The 17,754-nt window shown below is 46.3% G+C and overlaps 1 protein-coding gene across 1 annotated transcript in view; it reads left to right on the top strand.

The window, feature by feature from the left end:
- sh3rf1 (SH3 domain containing ring finger 1) overlaps nucleotides 1-17,754 on the top strand; it is a gene marked incomplete at its 3' end in the record, with an annotated part of 43,051 nt that overhangs the window by 11,369 nt on the left and 13,928 nt on the right. Inside the window, 2 exon segments of the mRNA XM_079221448.1 lie at nucleotides 15,812-16,087; nucleotides 17,010-17,105. Coding sequence (XP_079077574.1) covers nucleotides 15,812-16,087; nucleotides 17,010-17,105 — 372 coding nt within the window.

Here is a 17,754-nt window from a genome sequence, read left to right as displayed (position 1 = left end):
TAAACTCCATGAACCAACCTCTACTCCAGAGGATTATAATGACAATCTCATGTTCATGAACTACTTTATTATCTTTAAATAAACCTGTAGAGAAACACGTCAAGTATTAAATGTGTAAAAGCTTGCGGCCGCTTGAGAGACGTCGTGAATATGTATCGGCCGGGTCACGTGACCGGCCTGGAGGTCACGTGACCCGGCTTAGAGGGCGAACGACAGCGACATCTGGTGTTAAGGGAGCGGAGGGGGAGCTTGTTTGAGAGACGCACACACAGTCAGACACACACACAGTCAGACACACACACAGTCAGACACACACAGTCAGACACACACACACACAGTCAGACACACACACACAGTCAGACACACGCACACAGTCAGACACACACACACAGTCAGACACACGCACACAGTCAGACACATGCACACAGTCAGACACATGCACACAGTCAGACACATGCACACAGTCAGACACACACATACAGTCAGACACACACATACAGTCAGACACACGCACACAGTCAGACACACACACAGTCAGACACACACACACACAGTCAGACACACGCATACAGTCAGACACACGCATACAGTCAGACACACGCATACAGTCAGACACACACACACAGTCAGACACACACACACAGTCAGACACACGCACACAGTCAGACACACGCACACAGTCAGACACATGCACACAGTCAGACACACGCACACAGTCAGACACACGCACACAGTCAGACACACGCACACAGTCAGACACACGCACACAGTCAGACACATGCACACAGTCAGACACATGCACACAGTCAGACACATGCACACAGTCAGACACATGCATACAGTCAGACACATGCATACAGTCAGACACACACATACAGTCAGACACACACACAGTCAGACACACACAGTCAGACACACACAGCCAGACACATGCATACACAGTCAGACACATACAGTCAGACACACACAGTCAGACACACACACAGTCAGACACACACACAGTCAGACACACACACAGTCAGACACACACACAGTCAGACACACACACAGTCAGACACACACACACAGTCAGACACACACATACAGTCAGACACACACACAGTCAGACACACACACACAGTTAGACACACACAGTCAGACACACACACACACACAGTCAGACACACACATACAGTCAGACACACTCATACAGTCAGACACACTCATACAGTCAGACACGCACGCACAGTCAGACACGCACGCACAGTCAGACACGCACGCACAGTCAGACACGCACGCACAGTCAGACACGCACACACAGTCAGACACGCACACACAGTCAGACACGCACACACAGTCAGACACGCACATACAGTCAGACACACACAGACACGCACAGCCAGACACGCACAGCCAGACACGCACGCACAGTCAGACACACACACACAGTCAGACACACACACAGTCAGACACACACACACAGTCAGACACACACACAGTCAGACACACACACACAGTCAGACACACACACACAGTCAGACACACACACACAGTCAGACACACACACACAGTCAGACACACACACAGTCAGACACACACACACAGTCAGACACACACACAGTCAGACACACACACAGTCAGACACACACACAGTCAGACACACACACAGTCAGACACACACACACACAGTCAGACACACACGCACACAGTCAGACACATGCACACAGTCAGACACATGCACACAGTCAGACACATGCACACAGTCAGACACATGCACACAGTCAGACACATGCACACAGTCAGACACGCACACAGTCAGACACACACACAGTCAGACACACACACAGTCAGACACACACACAGTCAGACACATGCACACAGTCAGACACATGCACACAGTCAGACACATGCACACAGTCAGACACATGCACACAGTCAGACACACGCACACAGTCAGACACGCACACAGTCAGACACACGCACACAGTCAGACACATGCATACAGTCAGACACACACACAGTCAGACACATACAGCCAGACACACACAGTCAGACACATGCATACAGTCAGACACACACACAGTCAGACACATACAGTCAGACACATACACATACAGTCAGACACACACACAGTCAGACACACACACAGTCAGACACACACACAGTCAGACACACACACAGTTAGACACACACACATACAGTCAGACACACATACAGTCAGACACACATACAGTCAGACACACAAATACAGTCAGACACACACAGTCAGACACGCACAGTCAGACACGCACACAGTCAGACACACACAGTCAGACACACACGCACACACACACACTCTCTCTGGGCCACAGGACATTTTAGATCTAGCAGGATGAGGTCTCTGCTCTGTCATTATCCTCAGTGTGCAGACAGCAGGTAGATGATGACATCCGTCTTGTAGGTGGAACATAAATCTCTTCTATTCATTTCTTCTGCCGCCCCTCATCCCGTCCCATCATGCACTGGGGCCGGAGGAAGAGGCAGGTTGAACACGTCTGTGGTCTGTCTGCATTCCTCTCTGGGTTTAAAACCATGTTTTAGGAAACGTGCAGTGAAAGGAGTGGCCCTGCCTCCGCTGTGGGAAACGACCAGTCCGTGTACTAGTTTACATAATAACCAGTGGAGGAGTTCAAAGACCCGGTCATGTGACCGAGGTGCAAAGACCCGGTCATGTGACCGAGGTGCAAAGACCCGGTCATGTGACCGAGGTGCAAAGACCCGGTCATGTGACCGAGGTGCAAAGACCCGGTCATGTGACCGAGGTGCAAAGACCCGGTCATGTGACCGAGGTGCAGCGCTGCCGCCTCGTTGGAGGTGTGTGTGTGTGTGTGTGTGTGTGTGTGTGTGTGTGTGTGTGTGTGTGTGTGTGTGTGTGTGTGTGTGTGTGTGTGTGTGTGTGTGTGTGTGTGTGTGTGTGTGACTCCAGGTGTCGTCTTTATTCCCAAGGTGCTCCTTCCTACCTGCCCTCCTTCACGCAGCAGGTTGACCTCTGACCCCGTGCTGTGATTGGTGGGCTGTGATTGGTCACCGTGGGCCGTTTGTCTGCCCGGCGCGTTAAGTGTTCAGTTCCCATCCCCGAGGCAGTCGGGGTTTATTTTTTTGCTGGGAGTTTCTTTTTTCAGTGGTTTGACCTCTGACCCCCGAGGCTGTTACTGGCGCTTAATGCATCTTCTGTGTGTGTGCGTGTGCGTGTGTGTGTGTGTGTGTGTGTGTGTGTGTGTGAGAGAGTGAGATAGATATTCTATCAAACATATTTAAATGTAAGCCGTGTGTGTGATCGGCTCGGTGCTGAAACCGTTTCCTATTTGTCTTCTGAGGCCCAGACTGACATCCTGGTCCCGGCTGTGAGGCGGCCGGGGGCCGGTGGTCCGAGTCCAGAGGAGGAACATGTTCCAGCTTTACTGCCAGGCGTTTATGTATTTCTTTAATTCACATATCTGCTGTGATAAGCATCACCACGACGAAAACACACTAAAGATGGTTCATAATTGTGGTCGTTTGTCTCAAGAAGTTTAAACTAAATGAAATTTAACGGAATTGCAGAATTCTGTCTGTATATATTGAAGAAAATCATTTTATCAAGATAATCCCAATAATTTGTATAAATGTTTTATCGTTCCAGCAGATACAGCAGCAACGAAATGAATATTTTCAATATCGGCTATTTTACGAATTATTATTTGATTAATAGATTAGTAATTTAATCTATAAAATGTTTGGAAAAAGCGATAAACGGCCGTTGCAATTACCTAAATTATAATATATTTATATAGGTTTTTTTATAACGTTTTTCCAACATTTGTCAGAATAAAAACCTTATTTAGTTATCAGAATAGTTAACAGACACATTTATTTTGTTTATTGTGTCTATGTGTAAGTAGTATTATACTTACACATGCATACTTTGCATTTTTGCACTTTCCTATTGTTTAAATTTAATTTCCCAAATGAATACTCTCTGCAAATTTTCTATTTTGTATACATCTTTCATCCCTGTTGTTTTTATATTTTATTTTGTGCTTTTAAGTAAGTTGCTGCTACTCCAACAACAAATTTCCCTTTGGGGATTAATAAAGTTTTCATTCATTCATTCAGATGATTAGAACATGATTAATCTGTATTTTATTTTGAAAGAAAATGTCATAAACGTTGAACGCCAGTGTTCCTCCTCTTGCTGACAGTGTGATGAATTATTGAAGTGGACTTGAATAGAAGAGGGCTGACAAAGGGGTGTGTGTGTGTGTGTGTGTGTGTGTGTGTGTGTGTGTGTGTGTGTGTGTGTGTGTGTGTGTGTGTGTGTGTGTGTGTGTGTGTGTGTGGTTCATCCATAACATACCGTCTGCACACACACATCCTCCACGAGCAGCGACCACAGAATCTCTCTCTCTCCGTCCATCAAACATTTTTCCCTGATTAGAGTTTGAATGCACTTTGAGCTCAAGTTCTTTTTTTACACGACCACAAACCCGCCGGGGCCTCGCTGGTGTTTGTTCTAATGAGTCACAGGCCGACGCCCACAAACACACACACACACATGTGCGTGTTAGTCTGTGCACAAACGGACCCGTGAGCTGAAATGTCGGCTGCAGAAAGGTGTGATGTGTGTGTGTGTGTGTGTGTGGACATCCTAATTTAGTTTTCTCCAGCATCTGTCGCTCCTCCCCCTCCCAGTGCTTTTAATGGTCTGACTGGCTCGTAACCACAGCAACATGGGATGTTCTTGTGCCAGCAGAATTGTCTGCTTGTCAGAACGCGTCTGTTTAAGCCCCGCCCCCCTGAGCCAAGATGTGAAACGCACAGATTCCTTAGTTAAACTTTAGTGTTAAAACCTCAAACTGGTTCTGCTGTAATGGTGCAGCTCCGTTCCCACTACAACCAGCGAGGGCCCAAACTCCCAGGTTACAGCCGCACTATGACGCTGTTTGTGTTAAAGAAAACACACAACTTTTACTACTTTTATGCCTCGGTCTTCGCACAAAAGTGGGTCATTTTTTTTTTTTACCATTTTTGAACCAAAAAACACGTTTCTTTTGACTGAATATGCTTCCTAACATGCCAATGCTTACATGGATTGTGTTTATTGTTGCAGATGTCGACGCTTTAGATCTTAATCTTTCTAAAAAGGTGCACTATTAGCCTGTGGGTTGTTGTTACGGCACCGAACAATACTTGTTTTTAAACTCTGGAAACTCCTTTTTGCTACACGTTGCTCATACTCATGCTGGATGTTTATCGTTGTGATCAAAATATCTTTTAAGTGTTTTTTTTTGCAGATATACATTTTTTTCCCAAGACTTTGCTGAACAAATACATACAATAAACAGTATTGGAAGTATGGAATTAATTTGGAGTTCCACTATTACACTTTTTCTTTTCCTACTTTTATGCGTCTCGTGCAAAACTCCTCCAGCGTTTTTTGTTTTTTTTAAACGGAGGAGTTTTAGAAACGCGGCTGAAAGCCGAAGTGTTTAAAGCGATGATGTAGACGCCCGGTCCCCGATCACGTGACCCGAGGTTCAGCGTGGAAAACGGATCCCAAGGCGTCGCCGACCTCGTTGTCTTTACTCGCAGTTAAATTCTGCATGTCACGGACGTTTGAAGTCACAGTTCGCTGCTTGGAGGACTTTCCGTTTCTTAGTAACGCTTATTTTTGTTCTGCACAACTATTGTGACGAACAAAAGCATAAAAGTTCGACCGGCAGAGCTACGAGGGAGAGGAGCCGCGAGTGAGTTTCACTCTTCAGAATCAGAACCATTTATTTGCCACGAGGAATTTGTCTTACGAACAACAACACAGTGCAAGAAATAGAAACATTACATTTAGAATATAAAATAAAGTGCACAGATAACAGTACTCGAGAAACATTTCCATCTTGCGCTTTTCCACGCACGAGCTCCTGCAGGAAATGTTCCCGAGCACCCGGGGATTGGACCACATGCACCGCCGGGTGTGTTCAGTGTTCAGTGGAGGTGAAGGAAAAGCTCCCGTCCGAGGCTGGATGCACAAACCCTTTCTTCAGGGAGAGGAAGAAACGGCCAGCGAGTCGGAGAACAGATGCAGTGTTTGTGTCTCGGCTCGCCGCCAGCGTCGTGCCGATGCCCGGCGATCGCGGCGGGTTTGCGGTTCGGCCGCTAGTCGTCCGGTTCCTCGGCGACTCGCTGCGTGAAATGGAAGTCGGGCCGAGCGGCGCGGAGCAGGTGGCTCGGCCTGAATGACCGAGAGGAACAAAAAGGCCGCGGACACTGCGCGCTTTCAGCGGCCCGGCAGAGAGCGATGCGAGGAGACGCTTTAGTATTCCGCTCGGATTGACCGGCGCTCGATACACAGATCCTGTGACATTTGTGAAGTGATCTCCTCTGTAGCTCGGATACCAGAGCACTTCCTGTGTGCAGCGCCTGTCTGCTAATCCGCTTATTAAATACCTCGCTCATCGAGATATGCTCATTTACAATGCTTCCAAAAGGGTGCAGCTTTTTTTTAAATATATTTATTTAAATACTTTTTGACATTAGTAGTTTTTCTGATGTATTATAAGCGGCTTAGAGCGAGTGTTAGGAAGTTAAACGTGTCATAAATCCCTCTAATATTTATTTCTCCTTTCAAACAACTGGATTTATTCAAGTTTCTCGCCAAAAAACCTTTTAAAGATCACCTTTGAACACGTTTAACTATCACGTTAACGTGTGTTTGATCAGCTGATCGATCGCTGCGTCTCTATTGGCTGTGCCGGTTCACACCTTCCAGCTATCGTCCTTTTGATCTCGCATTCATTGCCGATTGTATTGACTTTGTATTGCATGAAAACCTCTTAATGTCACTTTGCAGCTTGTCTCCAGTGAGGGAGATTTAACTAAACGACTCGTGTTGTAAACTCATGCACTTTGTTTGATGTTTTGCTCTACAAGACATTTTAGAAAGACATTCCATAATGTCTTTCTAAAATGATTTGTTATGTTTATCGACGTCAATCCGTCCACAGAGCCACATCGGCTGATTCTCTTTCAGGCTTTTTGATCTCTCACTTGTTTCTCTTCCCAGTTTGAGTTCCCTACTCTCCCTCCCTACCTCCCTCCCTCCCTCCCTCCTTTCCTCCCTCCCTCCCTCTGTCTGCTCTGAAATGTGAGTGGGTTCCTGTGAGAACCGTTGTTAAACCCAGTGTATGATCTGGCACAGAGTTAAAAGAGTTCTGCTCCTTCAGTTTTTTTAGTCAGGTGGGCGGGGGGATCCGGGGCCACCCAGAACCGACCCCCGCTCAGAACCGGCCCCCACTCAGAACCGGCCCCTCGTCTGAGGCCGGCCAGGTAAAGAGGAACCAGCCCGTACGTACGCATGAGGCGGCACAAAGAGAGCGGGTTTCATGCAGTTGTTTTCACAGTAGAGTCTACACAGACACACACACATTAACACACACACACACACACACACACACACACCCCAGAGCTTCATGGAAACCGCATGTGTGACAGCTCCTACAGTGTGTTCCAATAAATCCATACTCCCTTCCTGCTGAAATGCTTTCTTTTCTGATGACTAATCTGGAGCTCACTAAGTGCACTCAGCTCAGAAACGTCTTGATTGTATGTCCATGTGGTGAATGTTGCTATAGCCCCCCCCCCCCCCCCCCCCCCCCCCCTCACCACAGTGAGGCGGAGCGCACTGGAGTTGCTGGTTTTGCACATGGCAGCCTGATGCGTCCAGCAGCATGGCTTTAATCACAGTCTAGCACCCAGATTACCCACAAGCCCCCGAGCTGCAGCCCCAAGGTCAGCAACTGGCAGTAAACCGGTGGATTGCTGGGGTCAGCGAGTGGTTAGCCCCCGAGTGTGTGTTTAACTGGCACCCAGGGTGTTAGCTTGGTTGCAGGTTGTTAGCGTGGTTGCAGGGTATTAGCATGGTCGTTAGCGTGGTTGCAGGGTATTAGCATGGTCGTTAGCGTAGTTGCAGGGTGTTAGCGTGGTTGCAGGGTGTTAGCATGGTTGCAGGGTATTAGCATGGTCGTTAGCATGGTTGCAGGGTGTTAGCTTGGTTGCAGAGTGTTAGCATGATTGCAGGGTGTTAGCGTGGTTGCAGGGTATTAGCATGGTTGTTAGCGTGGTTGCAGGGTCTTAGCATGGTTGCAGGGTGTTAGCTTGGTTGTTAGCTTGATTGCAGGCTATTAGCATGGTTGTTGGTGTGGTTGCAGGGTGTTAGCATGGTTTCAAACTACTCAAATTCCCGGTTCAGTACGTGCCTCGGTTTTTGTGCGTCACGTTTCCGATACAATAGGAAAAAACAAAGTAAATGCATGAAAGTATTATTTATTCCTCGACTGCTTTTAGCAGTCGAGGCACTCAAATACTGGCGATTTTTGAATAAATAACAAAAAAACAAGTAGGAACATTTCTGATTCTGCAATTCTCCGTGGATATTACAGACTTGACAATGAGGTCCATTGAGCCGGATTAAAGCCGTCTAACCGAGCTAAACCCGACTGAAACTGGTGCACCGCCAAAACCCTTCCGGGTAAAACTCCAGCTCTGGAACTGGAAAAGGAGGCGAGACCGATTCACATACTGTTACACGCCTATAAACTATGAATTAATCCATTTGTGAGCGTGAAATCTGTTCGGGAAGCGACCTTATTGGTCCCTTATTGCCCTATATTGTCTCTCACAGCTCTTTCAGAGTCACTTTATTGCCTCTGATTAACCCCTCGTGGGTCTTTATGACATTGACCCTTCGTGGGTTCGCCATGTGTTTTATATTCCCCTCGTTCCGGACTGAAGGAACCCATCTGCAGGTGTGAAAGCACCCGTAGACGGTCGGTCTCGGAGGCCTGGAGGAGCGTTATTATGGAGGAACAGTAGGAGAGTTTCTTGGAGCGCTTTTGGAAACTTCCTGTTCTTCTTTCTCATGCGATCCAAGCTTCCCATCTGGGCTCCAGACGGCTCCGCAGTGTTTTCGTGCCTGCAGACTAATGTGTGGGGCCTCAGTCGCCCCGCGGTGAGAGGAACAAACACAAGCACAAGAGAGTTTGTCGGGTAAATAGGGTGAAGCCCTCTGGAAGGCCTGAATGCTTTATCGCCTCTTTCCCTCCTGACGAATGCAGTTAAGTGGATAAATGATTCCCACTCCGCCGGCGGCTCTTACATTTTATTGATTCGGATTTCTGCCGCTTGTTGAGCCCGTTTATTGAATGCTGGAGAGTGCTCCGGCAAAAAAACATGGAAGGTTGTCTGGCTGAACATGTCCCTGCTCTCAATTCACCCAATTGGAAATGCCACTTTTTTTTCTGCTGCTTTTTTTGTTGCCAGTGAAATCGATATCTGGCAAATTATGCAGCTCTAAAACATGAAGGATATACTTCTATACAACCAGAGGAGGCGCCCCCTGTTGTACATTAGAGAGAATGCGGCTTTAACACATGAAGCATATACTTCTATACAACCAGAGGAGTCGCCCCCTGGTGGACAGGAGAGAGAATGCAGCTTTAACACATGAAGCATAGACTTTTATACAACCAGAGGAGGCGCCCCCTGTTGTACATTAGAGAGAATGCAGCTTTAACACATGAAGCATATACTTCTATACAACCAGAGGAGGCGCCCCCTGTTGTACATTAGAGAGAATGCGGCTTTAACACATGAAGCATATACTTCTATACAACCAGAGGAGTCACCCCCTGGTGGTCATTTGAGAGAATGCAGCTTTAACGCATGAAGCTTTGGCTTCACTTTTCAAGTTGAAGGTTAGCTGCTTGACACTTTGTTCTTAGTTCTTAATTGAATTTATTTTATTTTAGCGCAGTGGCTAATTCCTCATAGATATGGCTTCGCTTGGTGAATGTTTTATAATATTCTACAGACTTTCTTCTTTGTAGTAGATCTATTTAATGCAACACAAAAAAGTGTATTTCCCTTAATGTCAGACTAGTTTTAAAGGCCCATTATTTTGCAGAACAGGACACCAGGCAGCATCCTCCAAAATTCCCTTTCATAAGATCCGCTGTCAGGAGACCCATAAATAGACCCAAAACACCTCCCGTGTGGAGTTTCCATAGAAACCAGAGAATGGAAGTTGTTCTTTTGTCTCAGATGAGGAGAGGAGCTGTGACGGCTGAAGCTCGCGTTTTACGGAATTATTCAAAATGTCAGTGAGGGAAAGTTTCACATTTATTGTTTTTGATTTTTTGTGACTGAACACTTTCACTCTGATGGACACTTTAAACATCAGAGGAGCAGAGAGCAGATGTTCAGGTCATGGTTTTACCACAGAAACTCACTCACTCACTCACTCTCTCACTCACACTCTCTTACTCACTCACTCACTCTTTCACTCACTCTCTCTCACTCACACTCTCTCACACACTCTCTCACTCTTTCACTCACTCTCTCTCACACTCACTCACTCTTTCACTCACTCTCTCTCACTCACACTCTCTCACACTCTCTCTCACACTCTCTCACTCTTTCACTCACTCTCTCTCTCACACACTCTCTCACTCTCTTTCACTCACTCTCTCTCTCTCACACTCTCACTCTTTCACTCACTCACACTCTCTCACACTCTCTCACTCACACACACTCTCTCACACTCTCTCACTCACACACACTCTCTCACACTCTCTCACTCACACTCTCTCACACTCACTCACACTCACTCACACTCTCTCACACACTCACTCACTCTCTCACACACGCTCTCACTCTTTCACTCACTCTCTCTCACTCTTTCACTCACACTCACTCACTCACACTCTCACACTCACTCACTCACACTCACTCACTCACTCACACACACTCTCTCACACTCACTCTCTCACTCACACTCACTCACTCACTCTCACTCACTCACTCACACTCACTCACACTCACTCTCTCACACTCTCACACTCACTCTCTCACACTCTCACACTCTCACACTCACACTCTCTCACACTCACTCTCTCACTCACACTCACTCTCTCACTCACACTCACTCACTCACTCACTCACACTCTCTCACACTCACTCACACTCACTCACTCACTCTCTCACTCACACTCTCTCACACTCACTCACACTCACTCACTCACACACACTCTCTCACACTCACTCTCTCACTCACACTCTCTCACACTCACTCACTCACACACACTCTCTCACACTCACTCTCTCACTCACACTCTCTCACACTCACACACTCACTCTCACTCTCACACACTCACTCACTCACTCTCACACTCACACAAACTCTCACACTCACACAAACTCTCACATTCTCACACACACTCTCACTCTCTCTCTCACACACACACACACACACACACACTCTCTCACACACACGCTCATTGTTTTGCACTGAAACACACAGATGTTTCTCTGCAGGAATCTGCACCCGTTGGTTCTAAAGTACAGGGAAAGAAAATGCCTTTACATGCTGTGTGTGTGTGTGTGTGTGTGTGTGTGTGTGTGTGTGTGTGTGTGTGTGTGTGTGAGATATACTTCCTGAAACTACAGATTTATGTCAAAGCAATGAATGCACAACAGTTTAAAAACACAAGAGACGATGAATAAATACAAATCTTGTAAACGTTAAGGAGCACCTTCAGCTGCTGCTCTTGTTGTGTAGCCCCATTGTGCGGTCGGTGGGCTTTGTGGACGTCAGCGGTCTCTTTGGGCTCTTTGTAGTTCAGCTCCTGTATTTTACTCCAGGAAACCCCTCAGAGAATCCTGCTCTGCAGCGGCCATTAAAACCAACGACCCTTAGGAATCAATTTAGACCCAATGTGGCGCCTAATGGAGTCAAGATGTCCCGCCCAGAGTTCCCATCGCTCACTGGTGCTGGTGCCACGCCGTTGGTGGCGAGATCTCCAGCTCACAGCGATGTGCTAATGGGCAACAAATGTCCCGTGACCACCTGGTCACCTGACACCTGGTCACCTGACACCTGGTCACCTGACCACCTGACCGGAGAGCAGATGATGCTGCTGCTGCTGGGAGTCTGACACGTCTCGGGGCCCAGATATGTCTCTCTCTCTCTCTCTCTCGCTCACACACACACGCTCACACACACACGCGCTCACACACACACACGCTCACACACACACACGCTCAAAATATAATTTTAAAATTCTATATATATCCTTTTTTATTTTTGAAAAATATAATTTTATTATAATATTTTTTTAAATTATAATTATATAGACGCTTAAATATAATTATATATAAATAAAATATTTAAAAAATATATATTTATATATAAAAAAATATTATATATCTTTTAAATTACATTATAATTATTTATTACTTAAATATAATATGACTACATATAAAACGTTATAAGTGTTTGTGGCTCCGGGTGAATTTTACTTGGTGTGAAAATAGTTTAAAATGTCTCTCTGGGTGGTAAAGGTCGCCGACCCCTCGTTCATACGTCTGGTTTACACACATTTAGTTTCTTCCGGTCGCTGCACACACACATGAGGTTGATGTATTTCACACTGACACACACACACACACACACACAAAGACACACATACAGAGCGATACAATAATTCAACAGTGTGTTGAATCTGTCACAGACCTACGGCCTCTTTGTCTGCTTGTAACGTCTGCTGAAAACACACGTGTGTGTGTGTGTGTGTGTGTGTGTGTGTGTGTGTGTGAGTGAGTGTAAAGCCAAGCTGTCGGTGTGATTATCCCCGTCTGACCCAGTCGTTCCTCTGCGGCGCTCCGTGCTCGCTTTGTGTGTCTGTGCCCGTCTGGTTGTTGACGTTGGGCTCAGGAACTCTTTGTGTGATTCAGTTAAGTGGAACGTTGTAGCGGAACGTTGTAGCGGAACGTTGAAGCGGAACGTTGTAGCGGAACGTTGAAGCGGAACGTTGAAGCGGAACGTTGTAGCGGAACGTTGAAGCGGAACGTTGAAGCGGAACGTTGTAGCGGAACGTTGTAGCGGAACGTTGTAGCGGAACGTTGTAGTGGAACGTTGAAGCGGAACGTTGAAGCGGAACGTTGAAGCGGAACGTTGAAGCGGAACGTTGTAGCGGAACGTTGTAGCGGAACGTTGAAGCGGAACGTTGAAGCGGAACGTTGAAGCGGAACGTTGTAGCGGAACGTTGAAGCGGAACGTTGAAGCGGAACGTTGAAGCGGAACGTTGAAGCGGAACGTTGAAGCGGAACGTTGAAGCGGAACGTTGAAGCGGAACGTTGAAGCGGAACGTTGTAGCGGAACGTTGAAGCGGAACGTTGAAGCGGAACGTTGAAGCGGAACGTTGAAGCGGAACGTTGTAGCGGAACGTTGTAGCGGAACGTTGAAGCGGAACGTTGTAGCGGAACGTTGTAGCGGAACCCTTCAGCACACAGTAATTACATTATCTTCAGTACAAGAGTGATTACAGACCAGCTGACGCTCTGTGCACATTGAGCTCTCTCTCTCTCTCTCTTTCTCTTTCTCAGGGCTGTTTAACTTGATTTATTACTTCCATAAACTTTCACATGTTGTTGCACAATTGGAGCAAAACATCTTGATCCTCAGAGCAGAAACATCTGATTTATTTTATTGTTTTTTTCTGTGTTGGAGCCTGAACTCCTGCAGACATGATGATGAACCTTTTTAATACGGCTTCTTCGTCTGGAGGGTTCAAAAGGTGTGTGTGTGTGTGTGTGTGTGTGTGTGTGTGTGTGTGTGTGTGTGTGCACCCCAGATTACTCGGCACCGTCTCCTCTCAGAGGATGTTTGGTCAGGACTGATGTTCGGTGATCCTTTTATGCCGGTCCAATAAAACACAACAGCACCGTCTCCATGGACGTGACACCGGATATTACACACACACACACACACACACACAGGGAGAGAATCTGGAGTTTAAAAACCGGCTGACGGCGTGAGAACAAAACATCTGAGTGAGTTCTTCCTACACAGAACTCTTTTAAGAAAAGAAAGAAAATAACCGCTAATTTAAAATAAATGAGTTGGGACATCTCGTCTCACGTAAACATTTTAGGAAACAGAATGTTTTTCTAGTTCAGTCGGAGCTCGATATTTAGCTTTTACTGTAAATAATACTTCATAAATAAATGAAATCAACAGATTAGAACAATTGAAGGCAAGAAAAAAAGCCTAAAATTCTAAATATTGATCTTTAAATTTGTTATTGACATGTATTTGCAAAAAAAACACAGATTTTAAATATTTGCTAGTTTTAATGATACTGTTAAACTCTTAATTCCCTCTCTAATATATTATTATTCTCTTTATATTATTCTCTTAACATTTATATTACTGTAAAAACATCTCAAACAACTGGATTTATAAAAAAAATTTACGGGACGCATTATGATAGCGCTGCAATGTCCCTTCGTCCGATGCTCATTTTGACCCCTGAACGCATCATAGTTTTGTTCATCAGCACTCGTCACCGTCGTGGGAATTATTTACGATACAAGAGGCGAGAGCCGCGTTAACCTTCATATAAATATATCAGGCTGCAGATGAGAGACTTTCATTCACTTTTATTTTTTTGTTTTTTATGAGTGCAATCACTTTTATCATGTGCAAAAGTAGTTACATAACGATGTTGACTTTGCACACTGTGCTGGAGGAGGAGGAGGAGGAGGAGGAGGAGGAGGAGGAGTTTAATATTCACCGTGTAATCGGAGCGATTGGCTTCGTGCAGCTTGAACCCGTCGTTCTCAACAGAGATGGCAGAGCTTCCATCTCATTTGCATTTCCATCATGAATAACCTCTGCTGGGCCGGTCCCCCTGAAAGGGGCCCGGTCCAGGGGCCCCTCACCCTGGACCTCAGACCGGACCCGGCTGGCTCTGGGCTCCAGGCCCTGGTGATGTCGCCCTGCATCACATCACGGATCATTCTGCTTTATTCTGCTCTGAGCCTTTAGACGCTTCATTAGCCTTCAACACGACTGAGAGCGGCTCCCAATGCTGCTTCAACCTCTCTCTCTCCCCCTCTCTCTCCCCCTCTCTCTCTCTCTCTCTCTCCCTGGCAGTCCGAGGCCTCGTTGTAGTTTTCTTCACCTCCGTCTCTCTCTCTCTCTTCACGTTGTTGGTTTTCAGAGTTGAGCTCCAGTCAGTTTGTGATTCTGATCACAAAATCAGAATCCATGAGGGGGTCTTCAGTCTTCACCCCCAGCAGGGGGGTAAAGAGGGGGTAAAGACTGAAGACCCCTTCATGGACCCCTCCCTGAATGAGAACATTGCTGTCCCTCTTTCCCTGGGTTGTCAGTCCCTGAATGGGCCTTTCAGGGCTCCGAGCCCAGCAGATACAAAACCTTTATGGAGGATAAAGGGACGGAGCCCAGAGCCTTCTGGAGGCGCTCACACGCAGCTCATCACACTTACAACTGTGAACGCACAACAACAACAACAACAACTTAACTTTTAATATATAACTTTGTCACAGTCATCTAAAGAGGATATTTACATAAAAACACATTAAAAATTATTAGATGGTAAAAGATTGTAATTTTGTTAAGTTTTTAAAAAAAAAAAAAAAAAAAAAAAAAACTCTGGTGGTTCTCTGTTAGCAGTGCTGCTAACGTTACTAGCTCTCCTCCTGTTGGTTTTCTGTTAGCGGTGCTGCTAACGTTACTAGCTCTCCTCCTGTTGGTTTTCTGTTAGCGGTGCTGCTAACGTTACTAGCTCTCCTCCTGTTGGTTCTCTGTTAGCGGTGCTGCTAACATTACTAGCTCTCCTCCTGTTGGTTTTCTGTTAGCGGTGCTGCTAACGTTACTAGCTCTCCTTGAACTTCTGGGTTCTTTTCGGATCCCACTGCAACTCTTCTCATCCTCTTCCTCCCTCTTCGCTGTCTGCAGTGCGCCCCCCAGCTCCCCTGTGCCAAGGCGCTCTACAACTACGATGGCAAGGAAGCCGGAGACCTAAAGTTCGCGAAGGGCGACGTCATCATCCTGCGCCGGCAGGTGGACGAGAACTGGTACCACGGCGAGATGGCCGGCGTCCACGGCTTCTTCCCCACCAACTTCGTGCAGGTTATCAAGCCGCTGCCGCTGCCGCCGCCGCAGTGCAAGGCGCTGTACGACTTCGAGCTCAAGGACAAGGAGGCGGACAAGGACTGCCTGCCCTTCTCCAAGGTGTGTGTGTGTGTGTGTGTGTGTGTTCACCGTGTGCGTGTTAGTGCCTGTGTGCTTGTTCAGTGTGTTCGGTGTGTGTGCATGTGCATTGGCTTGTGTGCATTTGGCGTGTGTGTGTGTGTGCATGTGCATTTGGCGTGTGTGTGTATTGGTGTGTGTGTGTGTGCATGTGCATTGGTGTGTGTGTGTGTGTGTGTGCATGTGCATTGGTGTGTGTGCATTGGTGTGTGTGTGCATGTGCATTGGTGTGTGTGCATTGGTGTGTGTGTGCATGTGCATTGGTGTGTGTGCGTTGTGCATGTGCATTGGCGTGTGTGCGTTCGGCGTGTGTGCATGTGTGTTTGTGCAGTGTGTTCGGTGCGTGTGCATGTCCATTGGCGTGCGTGTGCGTGTGCATGTGCGTTGGCGTGCATGTGCATTGGCGTGCATGTGCATTGGCGTGTGTGTGCATGTGCGTTTGGCATGTGTGTGCATGTCCATTGCCGTGTGTGTGTACATGTGCGTTCGGTGTGTCCGTGTATTAGTTTGGTGTGTGTGTGTGTGTGTGTGAGTGTGAGTCTGAGGGCTGTTGGTGAACGGTTGTGTTGTGAGCTGACAGACTTCTTGAAGAACTGTAATTAAGCCCAACGCACACACACGAGAGAGACACACACGAGAGAGAGACCGGCCCTAACGACAGTAACTAGGGGTTGCATCTGTCCAGCTGTTTGAGGCACTTTGATGTTTCTTGTTTTTTTTTTATGCCACATGAGCAGAAACCAGTAGAAACCAGCTGAAACCAGCTGACTCGTAGAAAGCCTCCTCAGACTCTCGGACTCGTCCTTCTTTAATAAAACATCGTCCCCGCCCCTCGTTGTTCTTCCTGCGGGGTGGGAAACCCCGTTAGCAGCTCCTCACAGCGCCCCCTGTCTTCCACCTGCAGGACGACATCCTGACTGTGATCCGCCGAGTGGACGAGAACTGGGCCGAGGGAATGCTGGGAGATAAAATTGGAATTTTCCCCATCTCGTATGTTGAGGTAAGAAATATATTTAAGATTGTTTGTTTGTGGAATACACAGTGATGGAAGTATGACGATCCTTTACTGAAGTAAAAATACTAATACCACAAAAACTCTGTTACAAGTCCTGCACTCAAAATGTTACTTCAGTAAAAAGGAGCTCAAGATTAAATAGATATCACCATGAAACCTCCCCAGCTCACTCCTGACATTAAGATGATTATTTATTGTATTACAAGTTTTATAAAATGTTATGTTTAAATATGCAAATGAGGCCTTATGTAACGGTAACTTTTGGTGAATTTGGGAGAAATCGACAGACGCAAACAGACAAATTAGTAAAATAAAAGATGAGTTATGGAGGAAAAATAGACCAAAATCCTAAATTTTCCTGTAATGTCTCATGTTCTCTTAACAGTATTATTTATTATTAGGAGTTTATTATTATTATTATTGATGTGGTAATGTGTAGCTGGCTGCAATAGAGCTAATTATATACATTTTTGTAATGTTTGGTGGATTATTTTACTGTATAACAATGCATTGTTTTTCATACACGTATAATAATATAATACATATATTATAGGTTTTTAAAACCTTCAAAGGACCTAAAAAAAGTACATTATTTCCCTCGTAGAGTTTCCCACCTAAACACCTTTTCAACGTC

Source organism: Taurulus bubalis (genome assembly GCF_910589615.1).
Source record: "Taurulus bubalis genome assembly, chromosome: 7".
Taxonomy (NCBI): Eukaryota; Metazoa; Chordata; class Actinopteri; order Perciformes; family Cottidae; genus Taurulus; species Taurulus bubalis.
This window is presented reverse-complemented; position numbering and strand designations above follow the sequence as displayed.